General features: G+C 47.8%; 2 protein-coding genes across 8 annotated transcripts; both read left to right on the plus strand.

The window, feature by feature from the left end:
• The first annotated feature begins 777 nt into the window (after positions 1–777).
• On the plus strand, positions 778–20735 carry MSH5 (mutS homolog 5). Of its 6 annotated transcripts, none has more exons than XM_032847295.1 (24): positions 778–924; positions 1174–1297; positions 1806–1886; positions 2070–2132; positions 2896–3017; positions 3204–3313; positions 3554–3589; positions 3940–4022; positions 4783–4828; positions 10042–10180; positions 10303–10365; positions 14952–15080; positions 15371–15443; positions 15598–15707; positions 16147–16227; positions 17680–17767; positions 17977–18166; positions 18284–18410; positions 18816–18965; positions 19325–19402; positions 19577–19720; positions 19902–20039; positions 20193–20266; positions 20483–20735. In XM_032847295.1, the coding sequence occupies exons 1-24, from the start codon at positions 778–780 to the stop codon at positions 20592–20594; spliced, it is 2508 nt and encodes an 835-aa protein (XP_032703186.1). In that variant the 3' UTR covers positions 20595–20735. The 6 variants fall into 6 exon arrangements, with proteins under 6 accessions (XP_032703186.1, XP_032703187.1, XP_032703188.1 ...); XM_032847296.1 differs by having other exon boundaries at positions 19328–19402; XM_032847297.1 differs by lacking the exon at positions 3554–3589.
• Positions 20736–21209: 474 nt separating this feature from the next.
• Positions 21210–22734, plus strand: SAPCD1 (suppressor APC domain containing 1). 2 transcript variants are annotated; one of them, XM_032847303.1, is made up of 5 exons: positions 21210–21344; positions 21580–21720; positions 22197–22310; positions 22377–22487; positions 22591–22734. In XM_032847303.1, the coding sequence occupies exons 1-5, from the start codon at positions 21231–21233 to the stop codon at positions 22681–22683; spliced, it is 573 nt and encodes a 190-aa protein (XP_032703194.1). In that variant the 5' UTR covers positions 21210–21230; the 3' UTR covers positions 22684–22734. The 2 variants fall into 2 exon arrangements, with proteins under 2 accessions (XP_032703194.1, XP_032703193.1); XM_032847302.1 differs by having other exon boundaries at positions 22197–22292; positions 22422–22487.
• The last annotated feature ends 159 nt before the right edge of the window (positions 22735–22893 follow it).

Below are 22893 nucleotides of genomic sequence, written 5' to 3' on the forward strand. Positions count from 1 at the left end.
AATCAGTGTCCAGCCGCCCCAACCACTGCCATTCTGCCTCTCTCGCGCTCCGTTGCATCTCCAGGCAGGATCCGGATCTCTCCGACCAATAGCCGCTATGAAGGGCGGGGCGTGTGCGCGCGCATCTAGTCCTCACGCCAGTAAGACTCTCCTGCTGGCGCAGGGCAGCTAGGGACGCGGTTTCGGGCACGTAGCATTCCAGGTGACGGAAAACGCGGGAAAACGCCGCGAGTTGCACAGGGCTGGGGTGGGAAACTCAGGAGGTTAAGGTTGCGATCGTCGGAGTATAACTGGTAATGGCGGAGAGAGGAGAGATACATACCCCCCTCCCACAGGGCCCTCCAGCCGAACTACAACCTCCGCGTGACCGAAATGGGGGTGGGGCGAGTGAAGTTTCGCATAGTCTGGACTTTAGTGACGTACCTGAGAAGTCGCCTGTCAAAGTGTCCCACAGACGGGGCGCCTGGGTGGCTCAGTGGGTTAGGCCTCTGCCTTCGGCTTGGGTCATGATCTCAGGGTCCTAAAATCGAGCCCCGCGTCGGGCTCTCAGCTCTGTCAAATGAATAAATAAAATATTTTTTTAAAAAATGTCCCACAGATGTTAAAGACAAAATGTTACCGCAGCTCTCCTCGGCCCTCGCCGCCCTGCACCTCAGCCCCCTCCCAGAAGTCCTGGGTGGGTTTGCGTTTCTGCGCACCCCCTCCCCCAGGCTCCTCACGGTGAAACCTCGCTCCTGAACTGCCTTCATTTTCTGCTCCCTCAGAACCTCCGAGACCATGGCCTCTGTCGGAGCAATCCCAGGCAGGACGCCGCAGAGCCCGGGGCCCGGGGCAGCCTCGGCCGGCTTTCCCAGCCTGGCCCCGGTGCCAGGCCGTGGGGAGACGGAGGCGGAGGAGGAGGAGAACGAGCAGGAGCTGGCCGAGGTCTTTGGTGTGGCCTTGTTGGGAGCAGGCTCTCCAGAGAGCGGGGCTTTGGTTGGCCCCTCGGGATGTTAGAATAAATGGGCTGGGAAGAGCTAGCCAGTCGCATGCCTCTGCTGCTTCACCTTAATGAACCGCGATGATGATGACTCTCTCAGGGGCTTGATAAAATGATTACAGTTAAGCAAGACATGGCATAACTTTGCATAACCCAGCAGTTCAAATAGGTTTCCTTTCTTTCTCCCGGGACAGACCCATCTGTGTGTCCTGTGGGCTTCAGGATACTTGGGCATTGCCTATTACGACACTAGTGACTCCACCATCCACTTCATGCCAGATGCTCCGGATCAGGATAGTCTCAGGCTTCTCCAGAGAGGTGGGGGCAGAACCATGGGTTCCTCTATTCTGGGACTGGACGTGTATTTCACTCATATATCCTCACCTGACTCAATCTATTTTATTGACTCCTAGAGGCTCTCTCTGTTGTTTATAGGAATTCATTTCATTATTCAAGGGACATTTATTAGGTGTTTACAGTGTATCAGGTGCTGGACATATAGTCCTGGGCAAATCAGTCATGTTTGTCCTTCAGAGGTTTATAGTCTAGCATCAACCTCCAAGCCACTCCTCTTCCCTGGTACCACCTTGACAGTCTCACTACTCTTTTCCAAAACTTCATGCTTGACTCGTACCTATGCTTCCAATGTGCAGAGCACAGAGCACTCCTTACTTTTTGAGGGAGGAAATGAGGGGTTTTTTTTTGTTTGTTTGTTTTTTGGAGGGTTTCCTGGAGGGGTAAAGGGAGATAGAAAGGGAAGGGCTGTGGGTTCCCTTTTAGAGGATAAAGATCCTTTAACTTATTTGGTCTCCATTCTTCTTCTAAGTATTGGATGAAATCAATCCCCGGTCTATTGTTACGAGTGCCAAACAGGATGAGAATATGACTCGGTTTCTAGGGAAGCTTGGTAAGGATTCGGTAAGGGAAAAGTGAAAATGGGGAAGAACTAAACTATGAAATATTCCAGGAGACTAAACGGTCTTGGAGGGAGCTACAGCCAGGAGGCCAGAATTGGGAGAGAGGGAAGGTGGGACAGAAGCAGGGGACTGAGATGTCCAGACCAATGGCCCTTTCTTTGCTTCCCCCACAGCCTCCCAGGAACACAGAGAGCCGAAGAGACCTGAAATCGTATTTTTGCCAAGTGTGGATTTTGGTACTTCCTTTGCTCTGCCCAGCCCCCAATCCCAGTTTCCCTACCCTTTCTTCTTACTCCAGCCCCATTATCCCAAGTCTCCCCTCAGCTTTATCTCATCCTAACCCTTTGTGTTCTCTAAGTCCCATAACCAGTGTCCTCAAGATCTCTCCTGCTCCCTACCCTTTAATAACCTGAAACCTTGTGAAACTTCCACATAGACATGTCTAGGGTTGAGGGCCTTCCCTGAGAAGGAGTGGTGACACTTTGTGGATAGCTTTGATTGTTGAGAATTTTGCCTTTAAGACAGAGCCATTTGTCCCTAAGAAAAAAGAAAAAGAAAAAGAAAGGCTGATGATCCATAAGACACTTCCATAACAATAACCTTCCCAGGATTGCAAAAAGGATAGTGAATGTTCTATCCTAATTAGATGTTAAGTGTTAACATTAGTGTTATTCATTCCTCTATTAAAATGATCTTTTTGACTCCAGATTCCAAATAGATATCTTCCTGTGGTTGTGCTCTCAGCCAAAGATCTTTATGTTAAATGTAAAATAAAGAGAGAAATAGACAGAGTGAAGATTTGGTTCTTATTTCAGTTCTCCATTAACTGCCTGTGGCAGCTTGGCAAGTCACATCATCTCTCTTGCTTCTGTTGTCTCGTTCTTTTTTTAATTCTTTTTAAAGATTTTATTTATTTGTCAGAGAGTATTGTCTCATTTTTAAAATGGGGTGAAAAATTGGGCTACGTGAACTTTCTCTCCCATGCCTCCCCCAAAATAGGTCTGGAGATAAGCAAACAGCGCCTCCTTTCTGGAAACTACGCCTTCATTCCAGACTCCATGACTGCCACTGAGAAAATCCTCTTCCTCTCCTCTATTATTCCCTTTGATTGCATCCTCACGGTGAGAAGGGTCCTGGGATGCAGGGGCTGGGATGTAGCAGGCTGGAGAAAGGGACAAGCACCCCATTTCTGGTTTTGAGTCCTGGGAGATACTAGTCCAGCGCTGGAAAATAATAGTTTTCCCTGGTGGTGTTCAATCTCGAGGACATTGGGATTGACCTCAGCTCCATTCCTGATCCCCTTCCAGGTTCGGGCCCTTGGAGGCTTGCTCAAGTTTCTGGGTCGAAGAAGGATTGGGGTTGAACTGGAAGACTATAATATCAGCGTCCCCATCCTGGGCTTTAAGAAATTTGTGTTGTACGTGATTCACCCTAACCTCAAGCAAAGTTAGGTGGGATTGGGAGGCCTGAATAGTAAGATGGGTGGGGGGTGCAGAAGTGGGTGGTGTCCTATCCGGTAAAGTGCTCTAGGACATACAGGGGCACCTGAAGGGGATATAGAGCTCTGGGGAGAAGACTGAGAAGGGTGGAACCTAGCAAAGAACTCACACTGCCCCTACCCTAGCCACCTTCGCTTTTGCTTGTTTTCTGTCTTCAGGACCCATCTGGTAAGCATAGATCAAGACACGTACAGGTAAGGAGATGGAGGCAGGTTGTCATCTCTGGGGAGGGAAAAGGATTAAGTTTAATGCTATAATAATCCTAATGAGGCTCCAGTTTCTTTAGTCCTGGGGTTATTAAGGTCTGTTTCCTTGAGGGAAAGGGAAGAGAGGGCAAGGAGAAAGGAAGAAAGGCACAAAGGTGTCAAATAAATAGCCTGCCTTTCTGAGTGATCTTAAAGAGACAAACTGAGGCAGAGAGGAGTGCAGGACAGACCTCACAGCAACCCTTGTCCTCAGGAGCATGTTCCCAACCTCCATTCCATTTTCCTAGTTCCTTTTAAAAACCCAAGTTACCTCAAACTCCTCCATTTCTCCCCGACAGTGTTCTGCAGATATTTAAGAGTGAGTCCCATCCCTCAGTGTACAAAGTGGCCAGTGGACTGAAAGAGGGGCTCAGCCTCTTTGGTAAGTATGCCCCTTCCCTCATCTCTCACTGCAAAAGCCTGCCAGAAAAGCCGCTGCCTCCAAACACGTGTCCTAGCCCCTTTCTCCCCACTTCACTCCCACTGCCAGATGTGTCTTCCACTCCCATCCAGCTCTCTTAGCCTCTTTGTACCTTCCCTGAGCTTAGGCATCTCCCCTCACCCACAGTTGCCCAGTGTCATTAGCCTATCATTTCTGTCTTTACCAATTCCATGTTCATTCCTTAGGCTTGTATGACTGTTTCTGCTAGTTGAGCACCTGTCCAGGGACTTGGGGAGGCCTAGTGTAGAAAGAGAGTAACATAACTGCATAACTGCCTGTGTTTTATTGGCATTGAGTCTTTATCAGTTATCTCTGGCTTTAGGGTGTAGTGGGGACATCGCCCCAAATATCTACATGGTTTCACTGTGCATATCTCGGTGGATTGTGTCTAATGTTTACATATATGTGTTGGGCTCTTGGTGATTCCAACTACAACCACTCTGTGTATTTTTCTGGCTGACTGGTCCTGGGAGTGCCCCTCCCTCCCCTAAGCCCATGTAAGGTAATCCTGGCTCAGACTTGTGGCCAGGCCCTGGCTTTAGCTGCCTTTGTGTCCTGTATCTGGGGAATGCCCCCAGGCCAGCCTGCCCAACACCCGAACCTCTGGCCTGGATGCCTCGGTTTAGACACATCTACAACATTCCTTTCCCTGCCCCTGCTGTATAACAAGCTTACTCCCTGCTCCTGCTCCTCCTCACAGGAATCCTCAACAGATGCCGTTGTAAGTGGGGAGAGAAGCTGCTCAGGTGAGTCTCACAGACATGCCGCAGGCTTAGGCCTGCAGTCCTCGACTCACACACACCACTCCATCTGGTGGTAATAAAAGCAACTGCCCTTTTCCAAATGCTGGCTAAATGCATTTAATCCTTATACCAACCCCATGGGGTAGCTCGTGTTATCTTCATTTGATGTTGTCAGCACAAATACATATATGCCCATTGATGATACAGACTTGCACACATACAAGCAGCAGAAACACAGTCGCAAAACACTAATCCACACATGGTAGTATCTTTTTTTTATTGAAGTGTAGTTGACATACCATATTATGTTAGTTTCAGGTGTACAACATAGTGATTCAACGTTTATATACATTACGAAGTGATCACCACAATAAATCTAGCAACCATCTGTCACCATGTGAAGTTGTTACAATATTATTAACTACATTTCTTAGGCTGCACATTTTCTTTTTTCTTAATAACTAGAAGTTTCTACCTCATATGGTAGGGCTTTATTTATTTATTTTTTTTAAAGTATTTTATTTATTGGGGCACCTGGGTGGCTCAGTGGGTTAAGCCTCTGCCTTTGGCCCAGGTCATGATCTCAGGGTCCTGGGATCGAGCCCTGCATCGGCCTGTCTGTTCAGCGGGGAGCCTGCTTCCCTCTCTCTCTCTGTTTGCTGCTCTGCCTACTTGTGACCTCTCTCTCTCTGTCAAATAAATAAAATATATTTTTTTAAATAAATAAAATCTTAAAAGAAAAAGATTTTATTTATTCATTAGACAGAGAGTGGGAGCACAAGCAGGGAGAGTGGCAGGCAGAGGGAGAGGGAGAAGCAGACGCCTCACCAAGCAGGGAACCAAGATGTGGGACTCGATCCCAGGACCCTTGGATCATGACCTGAGCTGAAGGCAGACGCTTAACCCACCAAGCTACCCAGGCACCCTGGGCTTTATTTATTTATTTTTTTTAAAGATTTTTTTTTTTTTAAGATTTTCTTTATTTGAGAGAGAGAGAAGGAGCAGAGGGAGAGGGAGCTGAGCAGGGAGATTGAGGCAGGCCTCTATCCCAAGACCCTGAGATCATGACCTGAGCCAAAGTCAGATTCTCAACCAAATGAGCTACCCAGGTGCCCCTAAAAGATTGTGGGGTTTTTTTTTGAGATTTTATTTATCCTTTTGACAGACAGAGATCACAAGCAGGCAGAGAGGCAGGCAGAGAGAGAGGCAGGGAAGCAGGCTCCCCGCTGAGCAGAGAGCCGGACGCGGAGCTCGATCCCAGTACCCTGGGACCATGACCCAAGCCGAAGGCAGAGGCCTCAACCCACTGAGCCACCTAGGCGCCCCTAAAAGATTTTTTTTTATTTTAAGTACAATATAGCCCCCAGCATGGGGCTCCAGCTCACTATCCTAAGATCAAAAGTCACATGCTCTTCTGACCGAGCCAGCCACGCATCCAACATGGTACTATCTTTAATTATAAAAACCATATTTCAAATTTAAACTATTTTCTGATGACTTTCAAAATTATGTCTCTGGTTCCAACTTCTATATGTGGAATGTGCACCTCACATCATCGCCGTTTGCGATTTCCACAGGCGGTTCAAACTCAGAGCATCTAAGCTGATGCCCATTGGACCTGTTCCTCTTCCTGCATCCTTTTTTTTTTCTGGCTAATGGCATTGCTGGCAATACTGCTCAAGCACTGAAACTTCACCCTTCATATTCAATTATTCACTAAGGCCTATTGATTCTACCCTGAGATGTCTTTCTCAGCCATCTCCCTTCCTCTTCCCACTGCTCTAATTCGGGCTATAATGTTTTCCAATCTGGAGCATCGCAGTCACCTTCAAATTGGTCTCTTTGCCTCTAATCTCTTCTTTCTCTAATCTGTCCTTCATTCCAAAATACTTGTCATTCCAAAATAGATATCTGAGTGTGTCACTCCACTTTTTTAAACCTTAAGTAGAAACAAAATAACAGAAACCTCAGGAGACTTCCCCATTCCCGGCCAGGGTGAAGATCAGCGTCTTCAGCAGTGTGGTGTTCAGAGCCCCTCCCACTTACGTCAACTTGAATTTCCATCATTATCTTCTTCTTCTCCTTCTTTTTTTTTTTTTAAGATTTTATTTGTTTATTTGATAGAGATCACAGTAGGCAGAGAGGCAGGCAGAGAGAGGAGGAAGCAGGCTCCCCGCTGAGCAGAGATGTGGGGCTCAACATGACTTGAGACGAACGCAGAGGCTTTAACCCACTGAGCCACCCAGGCGCCCTCCATGATTATCTTCTGAGCCCTGCCTAAATCCTTTCTCCCTGGATCCACTCTATATTCCAGTCCTTTGGGCCACTTTCCATCATGGAAATAACCAAGCCTGTGTTTATGCAGTTCCTTCCAGAAAGTCTCTCCCGTGTTCTTCCCCTGTCAGAATCTTACATCCTCTTCAAGGTGCAAGCCCACTATCACCTTTTCCGTGAAACTTTCACAGGCACCTGTAGGGACTGGCACCCATCTTCCCGTTGCTTAGTGCCTGTTTATGTTTTCTGGCTGCACCGTCACATCAGCTTGGAGTTAGTGGTCAGTGAACCTGCTCGCTCTCATAACTGCAAGCTCCATACAGGGGTCCTGCCTGTGGCCTCAGTGCCTGGCACATGGCCTTGGATGTGGTAGACCCAGTGAGTGAGCATGGTACCCAGATGCAAGCCTGCTGGTCACATCTTCTCTGCAGACTCAGAGCTGAAAACTTTGCTAGCCCACAGGTGCACAATTCTTTCCCCACCTCACCTGCCCTGCATTGTGTGTCTTTTGGAGGTTAATTTAGGATAATCCCTGAGGTCATCTCCAGGTAATTGGGATGATTTAATTACTCCCGCATTCTGCAGGTGCAGATCTCTCTCCTCAGCCAGGGATGAGAAGGAAGGCGTTCTTAGGGGAGAACAGAGTTTAAGTTGGGAAGGAGTGCAGATCCCCCAGGAAGGTTCCAGTAGGACATGGAATCATAACCTGAATTACGAACTAAGGATCCAATCGGCCCAGCTGGATGGGGCACCAGGAAGGTGACAGAATTGTCACAGTATGCTCTGAAGAGCACTGTCCTAGCCATCTGCACACCTGAGTTCAAGACCCAGCTATACTTCTTAAAAGGACAGTGACTTTGGATAAGTATCTGGGGAACGCCCCCAGGCCAGCCTGCGCAACACCTGAACCTCTGACCCGGATGCCTCGGTTTAAAGGCTTATTCTCTAAAGGCTTCATTTTCTCAGCTGTAGAATTAGAAGGTTTAGCTTGTCTAAGATTTCTGCTGGCACTAGCAGTACATAAGTCAGAAAAACCTCAGGATTTTACAAGACAGGAGGCTTGGCAAAGCTCTCCAGGCTGGGGACAGGTGTTCAGTCTGGCCTACACTGCTGCAAGTAGAGCTGTCTGTGGCTAAGGAGCAGAGGTGCCTAAAACCCACCCTTGAATCCCACTCAGCCTTCCTCTTCACTCTAACTTGGGGTATCCTAACCCAGGGTAACTGGTCCTCGTCTATGGTATGAGATTCATATCCCCAGGCCCCAGTGTCTCCACAGGTTTCTTATATAAAATAGCATGCCTAATGGCCTACTGTAAGGCAGAAAAGAATTCATGGCTCACGCGTCCTTGCAGAATCTCACACTCTTCATAGCCATCAAAAGACAAGGACACCCAGAATTAGATAAACCAGATGAGACATTTATTACTGTATACTAATTTAATTTCTTAGAAGGTACCTCAGGCACACAAAAGGTAGAAGTAATGATGATAATGATGATGATGTTATACACCTCTGTGTTTACACCAGCAAAATTAAGAATAAGGCAGAGTTATTTAAGGGGTGCCTGGCTAGCTCAGTCGGTAGAGCATGTGACTTGATCTTGGGGTCATGAGTTCAAGCCCCACGTTGGGCATAGAGCTTACTAAAAAAGGGGGAGAGCTGGGTGGCTCAGTAAGTTCAGCGTCTGATTTCAGCTCAGGTCATCATCTCAGGGTCCTGGGATGGAGGCCCTGCGTCAGGCTCCCTACTCGGCAGGGAGTCTGCATGTCCTTCTGGCCCTCCCCATGTTCATGCTTTCTCTCTCAAATAAATAAATACTAATTTTTAAAAGTCTTTAAAAAAGACAATTTATTGAAGCCTTGTAAAAGTGTCCCTCCCCAGTCCTTTTTTCTCTGCAGAGATGACCATTATCATGAATTGGGGACTTACCATTCTGCATGGAATGGCTATATACTTTTACAGAAGAACAGGAAAAGACTAACGTCTGTGCCATTACACCCAGAGGCACTTTTCACAGCCAAATGCAGATAAACTCATGCTGACTCACCCTCTCCTACTCAGCCGCAGAGAAAGCTGGAGCGTTGGCACACAAATACCTCAATACGCTGCTCTCCCTCTAAATATTGACAAGCGCCATCGCTATCCACATGGAATGACACATGGTCACATCCATCAAAACCAGGATAAACAGAGTCGTGCTCACATGCAGAGATTTTTAGTAAATATGTGTAAACATACCCGCATAGATAGGACACTGGGCTTGCCAGTACAGATACATATCACCACGATCCCCACGGCCCTCCAAACATACACTCTCACAAACTGAGAACAAGACAGTGATTGGGGGCTACGTGGCTCAGTCGGTTGGTTAGGTGTCTGGCTTCAGCAAGGAGTCTGATTCTCCCACTGACCCTCCCTCCTTCAAGCTCACTTTCTCTCAAATAAATAAAATCTTTTTTTTTTAAAGATTTTATTTATTTATTTGACAGAGAGAGATCACAAGAGAGGCAGGCAGAGAGAGAGGAGGAAGCAGGCTCCCTGCTGAGCAGAGAGCCCGATGTGGGGCTTGATCCCAGGACCCTGAGATCATGACCTGAGCGGAAGGCAGCGGCTTAACCCACTGAGCCACCCAGGCGCCCCTAAAATCTTTTTTTTAAAGCTAATTTTATAGATTTTTTTTTTATGATTTTTTTTTTTATTTATTTGACAGAGATCACAAGTAGGCAGAGAGGCAGGCAGAGGTGGGGGGCGGTGGGGAGAAGGGAAGCAGTCTCCCTGCTGAGCAGAGAGCCCGATACGGGACTTGATCCCAGGGCCCTGAGATCATGACCTGAGCCACCCAGGCGTCCCACAAATAAATAAAACCTTTAAAAAAAAAAAAAAAAGACAGTGATGACAACAGATGTAATTTCTGGCCTCCCCTACTTTATCCCTCACTTCTAGGCTGTGGTTCACACGTCCAACTCAGGACCTGGGAGAGCTAAATTCTCGGCTGGATGTCATTCAGTTTTTCCTCCTACCTCAGAATCTGGACATGGCTCAAATGCTGCATCGGTTGCTGGGTCATATCAAGAATGTACCTGTGAGCCCAGGGTGGGAGCAGAGAGGTGGGGAAGGAGCTTGAGGGTCAGTAGTGGACATTGGGCTTCTTGGGGGGCACTAAAGTGGGAGAAGTAAAACTGTCGTCCCATTGTCTGACTGTAGCTGATTCTGAAACGCATGAAGCTGTCCCACACCAAGGCCAGCGACTGGCAGGTTCTGTACAAGGTAAGGCCTCCCTTCTAGAAGCTTAGAGGTCCAGGTTAAGCCTCTTAGCAAGCAATCCAGATCCTCTGCACTCTGCTCACCCATCTAACTTTATCCCAACACTTTAACAACAACAACAACAACTTTGTATTGTGGAAACTAACAAAAAAATTAGAATAATATAATGACCCCCACGTACCTACCATGCAGTTTTAACACCTAGACTCATAACCAATCTTGTTTGATGTATATCTTCTCCCCCTTTCTCCTTCCTGGGTTAGTTTGAAGCAATTCCCAGCCATTATATCATTTCACCCATAACTATTTTAGTATGATTGCTAAAAGAAAATTACTTTGAAAAAAGAATAACAAGGGGCGCCTGGGTGGCTCAGTGGGTTAAAGCCTCTGCCTTTGGCTCAGGTCATGATCCCAGGGTCCTATGATCAAGCCTCACATCAGGCTCTCTGCTCAGCGGGGAGCTGCTTCCTCCTCTTTCTCTCTCTGCCTGTCTCTCTGCCTACTTGTGATCTCTGTCTGTCAAATAAATAAATAAATGAATCTTAAAAAAAAAAACCAACAAAACAAGCAATACCATGATCTTGCTAACAATTAGCATAATTCTTGAATATCATCAATTATCTGATGTACACATTTCTTTTTTCTTAAGATTTTATTTATTTATTTGACAAACAGAGATCACAAGTAGGCAGAGACAGAGAGGAGGAAGCAGGCTCCCCACTGAGCAGAGAGCCCAATGCAGGGCTTGATCCCAGGACCCTGGGATCATGACCCAAGACAAAGGAAGAGGCTTTAACCCACTGAGCCACCCAGGCGCCCCTGATGTATACATTTCTAATCCTCTCTTAAATGCCATGATTAAAAAAAAATGTTTTGTTTAATTAGGGTGCAAATATGTTCAACATATATAATGGGATGATGTCTCTTGAAGTCACCTTTGTGGGTTCCTTTTTCATTTCACTGTTCTCCCTCCATCTCTATCTCAATATTTGGCTCTCTTTTTCCCCTTGCAAGTTATTTGGTGAAGAAGTTGGATTGTTTGCCCAGTAGTTTTCCTTAACCTGGATTTCGCAGATTACATTCTGTACGTGTTTTTGACACGTTTTACTCTGTTCTAGAATTCTTTTTTTAAGATTTTATTTTTCTATTTGACAGACAGAGATCCCAAGTAGGCAGAGAGGCAGGCAGAGAGAGAGGAGAGAGCAGAGAGCACACAGCCCGATGTGGGGCTCTATCCCAGGACCCTGGGGTCATGACCTGAGCCGAAGGCAGAGGCTTAACCCTCTGAGCCACCCAGGCGCCCCTTTAATATTGTTTTATAAGCAGAGGAATATAATGCCTGATATGTCTGTGTCTTCTTTTGTGACATTAGTGGCTTTGATGTTTAATGCTGAAGTCCATTAATTCCTTAGGGATTACAAAATAATGTTACTCTGTCATTCTTTCTCCATTTATTAGTCTGAATGTTTCTGTAAAGAGAAATTTCCTCTCATCTGCTTTTTGGTTACTCAGTGGTACATTTAATATAATAGAAACTGCTTGATTTTCTCCCCTGCCTTTATTTACCAGCTCTCAGCATATAGGAAATTACTAGTGTTCCCTAACACCTTCCATCCCCCAAGGTAGCCAGTGAGGTTTTTGTTGTTTTAGTATCATCATGAGCTCAGATTTACACATGTGTTTCAGTCCATTGCATTTTTAATCTTTCTGCATGTTCAGATTATTCCATCTGTGGCCAATGGGAGCCTCTTCATGTTGTCTTCTGAGTCCTTTAAACATGACCCCAGTAGATGTCCCCACTTGATAGCTTCCCTCCTGCTCTCTGGTGACAAGATGTACCAGATATATCATTTACATCTCCTGGTTCTTTTTTTTTTTTTAAATTTATTTTAAGTAATCTCTGTACCCTAAGCGAGCTTGAACTTACAACCCTGAGATCAAGAGTTGCATGCTGTGCTGACTGAGCCAGCCAGGCACCCCTACATCTCTTGGTTCTGATCCAGAATCAGACATTTCTCCAAAGAGCGCCAGTTCCTTTTAGTGAAAAATGGCATTTCTGTATCACAGTCTGAATCCTAGAGGGTGCACAGCATGGTTTGCTTATCGCTTTAAAGGCTTTTCTGCAGGGCTCCTGGGTGGCTCAGTGGGTTAAGCCGCTGCCTTCGGCTCAGGTCATGATCTCAGGGTGCTGGGATCGAGCCCCACATGGGGCTCTCTGCTCAGCAGGGAGCCTGCTTCCCCCCACCCTCTGCCTGCCTCTCTGCCTACTTGTGATCTCTGTCTGTCAAATAAATAAATAAATAAAATCTTTAAAAAAAAATTTAAGACGTAAAGAAAAGCTGCAAAAATTGCACAGGGTATTTTCATATACCTTTCTTTCACTCAGCTTCCCTTAATGTTAATATATTAATAAAAAAATGTTAACATGTTACATAACCATAGTCCAGTTATCTCATATTTTATTTTATTATTCATAATTCAATGCTATTGTTTATTTTTGCTCAATTTTTTCTAGTTTAGAGCCTTCACTGTTCTTTTCAGATTGACTTTTAATCTGCCCATTTGGCCTTCAGATTGACTTTTCAGATTCAGATGCTGCCCTTCTGATAATGCCCTTCTGACATGGCCCCCAGTGCATTTCTGAACATTTCCTAACTTTCTGCAACTACAAGATGCTCCAGGTTCATATTTTCCTTGCCCCAGCCCTGGAATCAACCATTTCTCCAAGGAGTCCTGGTTACTTTCTTTGGAGAATAGTATTAGAAACCAGAATCTGGACACTAGATGTGGTTATTGCTACTGGGGTATCTAACTTCTCACCAGAGACAGAGCTAAGAAATAGATCCATGTATGGTAACCCATGCACTCATACCTATATTCCTAAATCTATCTATATATTAAAGAACCCACGAGTTCATACTTATACCTCTGATTCCAGGTCAATACTACAGGGGGTATTCCTCCTTTCCTCATTTGTAACTTCCTTCTCTGACAGTGTGAAACCTGCTTCTCATTATCTATAGCAATTTTCTTTGAACATGGATGGTTATAGGTGATTGTTTGTATATTGCATTTCCACTACTCCACATTCATCCTCTGCTTCAGCCTGGCCAGGCTATGCATTTGGGTACTCTGCCGAGAAGACCCACCCTATTCTTTTTTTTTTTTTTTTTTAGATTTTTATTTATTTGACAGAGACACGGCCAGAGAGGGAACACAAGCAGGGGGAGTGGGAGAGGGAGAAGCAGGCCTCCTGCCAAGCAGGGAGCCCGAAGCCGGGCTCAATCCCAGGACCCCGGGACCATGACCTGAGCCAAAGGCAGACACCCAACCGACTAAGCCACCCACGTTCTGCTTGGTATAGTGTGGTGTTTCAACGCCAGCCATGTGGGTTCAAATCCCAGCTCTTTTGTTTACTCTCTGTGAGACCTTAAGCAAATTTTGTTATTTCTTTGTGCTTCAGGTTTGTTGTTTGTAAAATGGAGATAATGCTAGTCCCTATCTCCTAAGATTATTTTGAGGAATGGATGAAGTTAACATATGTGAAGAGTTTAGAATATTGCCTTTCACTTAGTAAACATTCAGAAAGTGTTAGCTTTTATTCCCACTGCTGTTTGCCCTGCTCATACTCTCAACCAGAACACCCTTGTTCCTTTGAATAGCCTTATTCATAACCTAGTTTGATTGTTTGTTTTGTTTTTGTTTTTGTTTTTGATTTTTTGAGAGAGAGAGAGAGAGCGTATGCACACACTTGGCCAGGGAAGGTAGAAGTGGGCAGAGGGAGAGGGAGGGAGAGAATCTCAAGCAGGCTCCATGACTGTGTGGAACTTGACTCCAGACTCAATCCCAAACCCTGAGATAGTGACCTGAGCCGAAATCAAGAGTCAGGCACCCAGTCAACTGAGTCACCTTTTCTCTGTAAAGATATCTCCAATAATGTTAGCCCGAGTTAGTCTTATTCTCTGAACTTCCTTAATAATTTTAGTCAGTTTCATAACTTGATCAGTCTTTTTTGTGGGTAGCCATTGTTTTTGGTGCTTGTTTGTTTCCATCATGGCTAGATTATAAACCTTTGATTCATATACTTGGGTCCTCTGCCATCGAGTAAGGCTCAGTAGATGTCAGTGTGTCCACAATGTCTAACCTTGGCAGCCACCTCAGGGCACTGACCTTCATCCTGCGGAATTAATTGTCAATGACCCTCACCCTTTCTCTCTTCCTGCTCCCTTACCTCAGTGTGTCTTGCCCCTTCTATGCATGTAATTCTCTGCCTTTCATATCCCCTCTTTCTCCTTCCTCAATATGAAATCCTCTCCTCTATTAAAGCACCTACCACTTTATTTTTAAATCTTCTGGGTGTATTTCTGTTTTCCTCACTAGACCATGAGCTCCTCTGGGACAGGGGCCACATTTTAGTTCTTTGTGGCCTCAGTGTTGAGTGGAGTGCCTGGCAGAGTTTGACAGATGCCATTTCCTCGTTTATTGTTTCTTCTTTGCCTCTGAGATCTTCTGTCTGTCCTATTGTGTTTTCTCCTCTGTCCTTCCCTGTCCCCTTGCCTCAACCCACCTTCTGTCCTTTTCTGCTGCAGACTGTGTACAGTGCCCTGGGTCTGAGGGATGCCTGCCGCTCCCTGCCCCAGTCCATCCAGCTCTTTCAGGACATTGCCCAAGAATTCTCTGACGACCTGCACCATATTGCTAGCCTCATTGGGAAGGTGGTGAGTGGAAGAATGAGGCAGAGCCCCTGGGGACCTAGGGGAGAGAGGTGGGATTAGAGGATGGAGAAAACTGGCCTCTGGGGAATGTGGTGTTGGAAATGGGAGACATCAAGTTCAGTTGGATGACCAAAGAATGGGATGGTGAGAGGAGTGGGCAGAACATCAGAGGCATGCTTGGAGGGTTAGTGTCAAAGCAGGAAATGCAGGGAGAATAGGGGCCCAAGGAAAGGTGAGGAACAGGACTGGGGACAGTTCTGGGTGGTGAGCAATTGGACTTTTTATCTCCTCAGGTGGACTTTGAGGGAAGTCTTGCTGAAAATCGCTTCACAGTCCTCCCCAACATAGATCCTGACATTGATGAGAGTGAGTGTTGGGTATGCAGCCTGTGAGCCCTGAAACACGAGTTCCACCCAGTGACAGGGTGCCATCATCAATAGGTGGCCACTACAACTGGGGATGGGTTGCTAACAGGGCAGGAGCCTTCCTTTTGATACCCACATGTCTTCCACCCTCCTAGAAAAACGAAGGCTGATGGGACTTCCCAGTTTCCTCACTGAGGTCGCCAGGAAGGAGCTAGAGAATCTGGACTCCCGTATTCCATCATGCAGTGTCATCTACATCCCTCTGGTGAGGGCAGGAGGGTGGGTGTAACCCCCAGGGATCTTTCATGGGAGATAGTAGGCTCAGGAAGGACAGACTGCTAGGTAAGAAAGCTCCTGGAGAAGCTGGAAGATGATGAACACCCTGTGGTAGCGTTAGGCCCCTGAGGGAAGCACTGCAGAATATAGGAATCTTTCTGTCCTCCAGGGAGATAAGGTGCCCGGTACTGTATTTTTAATTTTTTTTTAAAGATTTTATTTGTTGGGGAGTGCACAAGAACACAAGCAGGGGGAGCGGCAGGCAGAGAGAAGCAGGCTCCTTGCTGAGCAGGGAGCCCGACATGGGACTCAATCCCAGGACCCTGGGATCACTACCTGAGCCAAAGGCAGATGCTTAACCGGCTGAGCCACCCAGGCATCCCGGTGCTTGGTGTTTATTCCCTGTTTTATCTCTTTACTCTCCTCAGATTGGCTTCCTTCTCTCTATTCCCCGCCTGCCTTCCATGGCAGAGGCTAGTGACTTTGAGATTGAAGGACTGGACTTCATGGTAAGACCCTTGACTTCTGTAGTGGGAGGTAAGAGAAATAAGTCAGCAGCTGAGGGAGGGCCTTACCCTATCAGCACTGCCCAATATGGAATGTCTCTTCTATAGTTCTCCTTTGATCCTTGCCAGCTCTGAGATTAAAAAGGAAAAAAGTCAGGGTGGAAAAGAGATGAAAGACCTGTCCTCCGAGAGCTATAAAACCTTGATGAAAGAAATTGAAGGTGACACAAAGAAATGGAAAGGCATTCCATGCTCTGGAATTGGAAGAACAAATATTGTTCAAATGCCTATATTACCCAAAGTGATCTACAGATTTAATGCAGTCCCCATCAGAATACCAACAGCATTTTTCACAAAACTAAAACAAATAATCCTAAAATTGGAATGGAACATAAAAGACCCTAAATAGCCAAAGCAATCTTGAAAAAAAAAAAAAAAAACAGAGGTAACCCAATTCCAGAGTTAAAGTTACATTACAAAGTTGTAATAATCAAAACTGTATGATATTAGCACAAAAATAGGCATATAGATCAATGGAACAGAACAGAAAGCCCAGAAATAAACCTGTGATTATATGGTCAATTAATCTTTTTTTTTTTTTTTTTTCAAAATTTTATTTATTGGGGCACCTGGGTGGCTCAGTCGGTTAAGCATCTGCCTTTGGCTCAGGTCATGATCTCAGGGCCCCATGTTGGGCTCCCTGCTCAGTGGGGAGTCTGCTTCTCCTTCTATCTCTGCCCCTCCTCTCCCTTTCCCCCCTTCCCAGCTCATGCTCTCTCTCCCTCTGTCTCTGAGATAAATAAAATAAGACACCCTTGTCAATCTTTGACAAAGCAGGAAAGAATACACAATGGGGAAAAGACAGTCTCTTCAATGAATGGTGTTGGGAAAATTGGACAGCTACGTGCAACAGAATGAAACTGGGCCATTTTCTCACACCACGTACAAAAATAAACTCAAAATGGATATTAAGGGCCTTTTTATGAAACCAGGACCCTGGGATCATGCCCTGAGCTGAAGGGAGAGGCTTAACCCACTGAGCCACTCAGGCGCCCAAAATTTTAGTTTTTTAACTACTTTGTAACTTACATGGTTGGTTACCAGGGTATTTGCCTCATAATAATTCCTTAAGCTATGTATTTGTTTTATACAATTTTCTGTGTATGTTTTTATTTATTTTATTTATATATTTGACAGAGACACAGTGAGAGAGGGAACACAAGCAGGGGGAGTGGGAGACGGAGAAGCCCAATGTGGGTCTCGATCCCGAAACCCTGGGATCAATACCCGAGCCAAAGGCAGATGCTTAACCACTGAGCTACCCAGACGCCCCATATCTGTTATATTTTTAAATAAAATTTTTTTAAAAGAATAAAAAAGGGTGGGGTGGAGGTGGTGTTAGAGAAGACGGGGACCAAGGAGACAAAGCCCATAGCTTTGAGCCCTTGTTCCCAGTTCCTGTCAGAGGAGAAGCTGCACTATCGTAGCGCTCGAACCAAGGAGCTGGACGCATTGCTGGGGGACCTGCACTGTGACATCCGGGGTGAGGAGAAGCAAAAGGCTGGAGGGGAGCGGGCAGTTTGGAGGACAGTCTACAGGCTCCTTTCCTTCTGCTCTCTCTCTCACTCTGACTCCGCACCTTTTCCTCTCAATATCTTGGAAGGTCTCAGACTATATCTGGTGTCTGGGGGCTTGTCTCTTCTTCATTTTCTCCTGGAGCTGACGCCCAGCTCCTCCCTCCCCTGTCCCCAGACCAGGAGACCCTGCTGATGTACCAGCTGCAGTGTCAGGTGCTGGCACGGGCCGCTGTCTTGACCCGGGTTTTGGATCTTGCCTCCCGCCTGGACGTCCTGCTGGCTCTAGCCAGTGCTGCCCGGGACTATGGCTACTCAAGGCCCCGTTACTCTCCCCAGCTCCTTGGGGTCCGAATCCAGAATGGCAGGTGAGAACAGAAGCGGGTGGAGGCATAGACACAAGGGGCCCAAAGGCCCCATCTTCTGGTGGCTTCATTCATCTGCATTGAGAGGCCACATGTGAGGTGACTTTCTACCCACGGCAGACATCCTCTGATGGAACTCTGTGCCCGAACCTTCGTGCCCAACTCTGCAGAATGTGGTGGGGACAGAGGGAGGGTCAAAGTCATCACCGGACCCAACTCCTCAGGGAAGAGCATATACCTCAAACAGGTGAGGAGAGTCCCTGCACACTGGGCCTCTGGCATCTTCTTCGTTGTCTCCATCTCCCTCCTGCCTCCAAACACAGGTCCCTGCAGCTCCTCCGAGGTGTTCTGACCTGACCTGTCACAGAAAGGCCATTGTGCATACATGTTCTCTCTACTTGAGAGAGAGCCATGCTCTAACAGATCCCTCTGTGGCCTGAAAGCCTCCCCCTACTCTGAACAGGTCCGTGCTGTTCACACTCGGGAACACTGCCCACTCTCCCGCCCTCTTTCCTGATTCTAAGGAGAGCTGAGGGGGCTCTCCTTAAACTGTGTCCACCCCTCCTTGATCTATAATTCACCTCTCAGCCTTGCCTCACCCCCACCCTGGCCCACACCACCAGGCTCAAGACCCTGTCTCCTCCCTATTTAGGTAGGCTTGATCACATTCATGGCCCTGGTGGGCAGCTTCGTGCCAGCAGAGGAAGCCGAAATTGGGGCTGTAGACGCCATCTTCACCCGAATCCACAGCTGTGAATCCATCTCCCTGGGCCTCTCGACCTTTATGATTGACCTCAACCAGGTCAAAGGGAGCAAAGTTGGGGGGGTGGGTGGGACCGGTGGAGGGTGTTAATGGGGAAGGAACTCTATTCTTGAAAAATGATCAGAACAAGAAAACCATTCCCTCTGCTGCGTGCCTTCTCTATTATGGGCAGGGAGCACCGAGTTCAGAGACTGGGAGAATCAATACTTTGAACCTTTGCTTTGCATGAGGCACTGTTGGCAATGAAAGGGTGAACAAAACCCGAGTCTTGCCATTAATGAACTTGCAGTCCAGTAGGGCTGACACACACACAAGCAGCTTTACCCACAGGCAGACTGGTCAGTTCACTGCAGGCCTTGAACGCTACTGAAACTCTCCCTTGTCCACTTGGTCCCCAGCAGGTGGCGAAAGCAGTAAACAATGCCACCAAGCAGTCTCTGGTCCTCATTGATGAATTTGGAAAGGGAACCAACACGGTGAGGAGACAAAATGGAGAGAAACCGAGGAGGGGAAAACGGAGGGGTGGGGTGCTCAGGAGAGGAATGGGGGTATGTGGGCAGGAAAGTACAAGATGGGGATGGCTAGGGCAGGTGGAGTGTATAAGGGGGTGCACCTGTGGTTCAGTACCCTCACCCCTGCCCTGTGCGCAGGTGGACGGGCTCGCGCTGTTAGCTGCTGTCCTCCGACACTGGCTGGCACTTGGACCCGCGTGCCCTCACATCTTTGTGGCCACCAACTTTCTGAGCCTTGTTCAGCTCCAGTTGCTGCCCCAGGGGCCCCTTCTGCAGTATTTGGTAAGGACACCATTCTAGCCCTCTGGGGATCCCTAGGATGAACATTTACCAGAACCCAGAACAGGCTCCTCAGAACAGAGGCATCCTTCCCATTTCTCACTCCCCACAGGGATCAGCCAGGGGTTTCAGGGTGGGGCGCAGACTGATTCATGTTTCACTGTCCCCTTCTATCTCTTTTAAGACCATGGAGACCTGTGAGGATGGGGACGAACTTGTCTTTTTCTATCAGGTGTGTGAAGGCATTGCCAAGGCCAGCCATGCCTCCCACACAGCTGCCCAGGCTGGGCTTCCTGACCAACTCCTTACTCGTGGCAAGGAGGTGAGATCCAAAGGTCAGACACCTCCATCAGGCCTCCCTACCATTGTCCCTACTCTTCTCAGGGGCCTGGGTTTCTGGGTCCATGGGATTTCTGATCCTTATTTCTGGTTCTCTTACCCAACTCCCCCACCTCACCCCACTTCTTGTTGCTAGGTCTCAGACTTGATCCGCAGTGGGAAACCCATCAAGCCTGTCAAAGAGTTGCTGAAGGAGAAGCAGATGGAAAAGTGAGTGTGTGGCCAGTGTCCTGGTTCTTTCCAGCATGTTCTACAGCTCTTCTCCCCCTGTTAGGGACCCAGACAGCCTCTTTGCCCTTCAAAGACCCATGATTTGTTTCTGAAATCCCTAAATTTTCCTGGTTCACTGTGCTACAGCCTCTCCCTTCTGCCTGGGGACACAGCTTTCTATTCTGCCATAAACCCTGCTGTCCTTTCTCCCCTCAGTTGCCAGACATTAGTTGATAAATTTCTGAAACTGGATTTGGAAGATCCCAACTTGGACCTGGACCTTTTCATGAGTCAGGAAGTGCTGCCTGCTGCCACTGCCATCCTTTGAGAGCCCTTCCTTGGCCTTCCTCCACCTTCCAAGACCCCAGCGGGCTGCCACGCCCTGTTTCCTCACCTTCCTCAGACCCAGAATTCTCAGCTTTTCTGCAAATTTTGTTTCGTATTAGGAATAAAGTTTACTTCAGAGAAAGTTATTGTTTCTTTAGACCAGCTAATACAAAACAAAAGAATAAGAACAAGATGAAACACCAAGCGAAGTCCACAAAGGGGCCTACCCTGCCTCAATAGAAACACAGGGACAACGGGGCGCCTGGCTGGTGCAGTTGGGAGTGTGCGACTCTTGATCTCAGGGTCGTGGGTTCGAATCTCACATTGGGTGTAGAGATTACTAAAAATAAACACACACAAACCCACAGTGCCACTGCTGTAGGGGGACCCTGGGTTCCACCCCCGGGGAGAACCAGGTGTTTCAACAGACACTACAAAAGCAGATGAAAAGGAAGACAAAGAAGCCCAACAGAGATGGTCTTTCTCCTAAGCAGGGGCACCCTAGCCTCAGCTAGACACAGCAAAAAGGGCTCTGGGAGGCTGAAAAACAAGGTAGGACGGGCACAAGGCAGGAGAGAAGGGGAGGGACCAGCCCTGGCACCCGTGGGCGTGGCTCTGCCCTTCCCACCTCCGAGCCATGGGGAGCCAGGGTCTTGGTGGACCGCCCCGGGTCCGGGCTCCCTACACAGTTCTGCTGCTGCCACTGGGAACAAGCTGCCGAGACCCAGGGGCCCGGAGCTTTTTCCTCTGGGTGAGTATTAGTCCAGCAAGCGGTCCCAGGGATGCCCACTCCCTGGATCTGCCCCTCCATTTCCACTCAATTTTGAGGACCCGTAAGTCTTCTCCCCTGCCCTCCAGGTGCTCAGTGGTCAGTCTGGAGTCACACTCAGTGACCAGACAGTGAACCCAACCAAGGGCTGAGAGGAAGGGCCACAGCCCAGAGCCCTGCTGTGGAGCAAGTCAGCTTCTGTTTCTTGCCTTCCCAGCTGCAGAGGATGCAGGCTCTGGAGAGGGAGCAGGATGCCCTGTGGCAGGGGCTGGAGCTGCTGGAGCATGGCCAGGCCTGGTTTGAGGGCCGTCTGAGGGAGGCCCAGCACCAACAGCTGCATCTAGGGGCCCTCGGTGAGGTACGGAGCTGCTGTGCCATGTGGGGGAGCAGGGACATGGGGGCAGAGCCTGACACCACCCTGGAAAGGCAAGAGTTAACAGGCAGGGATCATGAACTGGAAGCAGCTGATGACTGGATGCCACCAAGTGTTAGGCTGGTGTTCATTGTTGGGATTGGAGGAGGCTGGCCTGCATTCTATTCAGAGGGACATGGTCTGGATCACTCCACTGAGATGGGGGAGTGGCCTGGATTATTTCAGTGGGGCAGGACTAGACAGGGAGGATCCATAAGGAATAAGGAAAGGGGTACTGTGCTATTTACAGGGGGATGGAGGAACTGGATTGTTAAAGAGATGGGAGTGGAGAGTATTGGGTTTTTCCACCTGCCTTGAGGGCTACTGAGATGAGGGGATCCAGATGGAGATGATATATGGCCTGTGGTGACAGAAAGAGTGGCAGATGGACCGCAAGTTTTCACCACCAACTCCTCCTTTAGAATTTTCTAACAGATTTACACTCAGAGCCTCGTGGCCCCCAGTTAGCCCAGATTCAAAAGGTGAACATGTGTTTGCAGAATCTGATTCAGGAGAAGGTGAGTTTATTGTTTTTCGTTTAGATTTTTGGGAAGGTGCGGGTAGAGAGGGGACTTGGGATCAATGTTTAACAGAAAAAAAAGCAAACCCTGCCCCCTCCCCTGCCCTCCCCATATCCCCTAAATAAGGCTAGTTCCTGTGCTGCCCAGGACTGGAAGGGAAGGCCAAGGAAGCAGAACTTACAGCAGCAACAGGTAAACTGTAGGAATTGGAGGGGGGGGTATAGGGCGGAAGCTCTGGACCCTTGCTGGGGGGGGAGGGCGGTGGGCAGATGCCCACACTCTTTTTCTCCTCCAGGAGTTGCTGAGGCAGAAGGGAGGCATTCGGCCAAAAGGAGAGACCCCTCAGCTGGGCTGTCCCAAGATGCAGAAGGGCCCAACCCGTGTGTAAAGCCTTCTCTGGGTTTCCTCATTTGGTGAGGGGGAAGGCTGTGTCAGAACCCCCAGTCTCCTCATTCTGCTTCTTAACAGATAAATGGCTCCAGGTGGTGGGTCAACTGAAGTCCCAACATCTTGGTGTAAAGTTTCTTCTCTGCAACTGAAAACTTCCATTTCATCTTCTTATGCCCTCATTCTCCCTTATATGATGTGCTTAAATGAT

The sequence above is a fragment of the Lontra canadensis genome, unplaced genomic scaffold (assembly GCF_010015895.1).
Source record: "Lontra canadensis isolate GAN:19392208 unplaced genomic scaffold, GSC_riverotter_1.0 scaffold186, whole genome shotgun sequence".
Lineage (NCBI taxonomy): Eukaryota > Metazoa > Chordata > Mammalia > Carnivora > Mustelidae > Lontra > Lontra canadensis.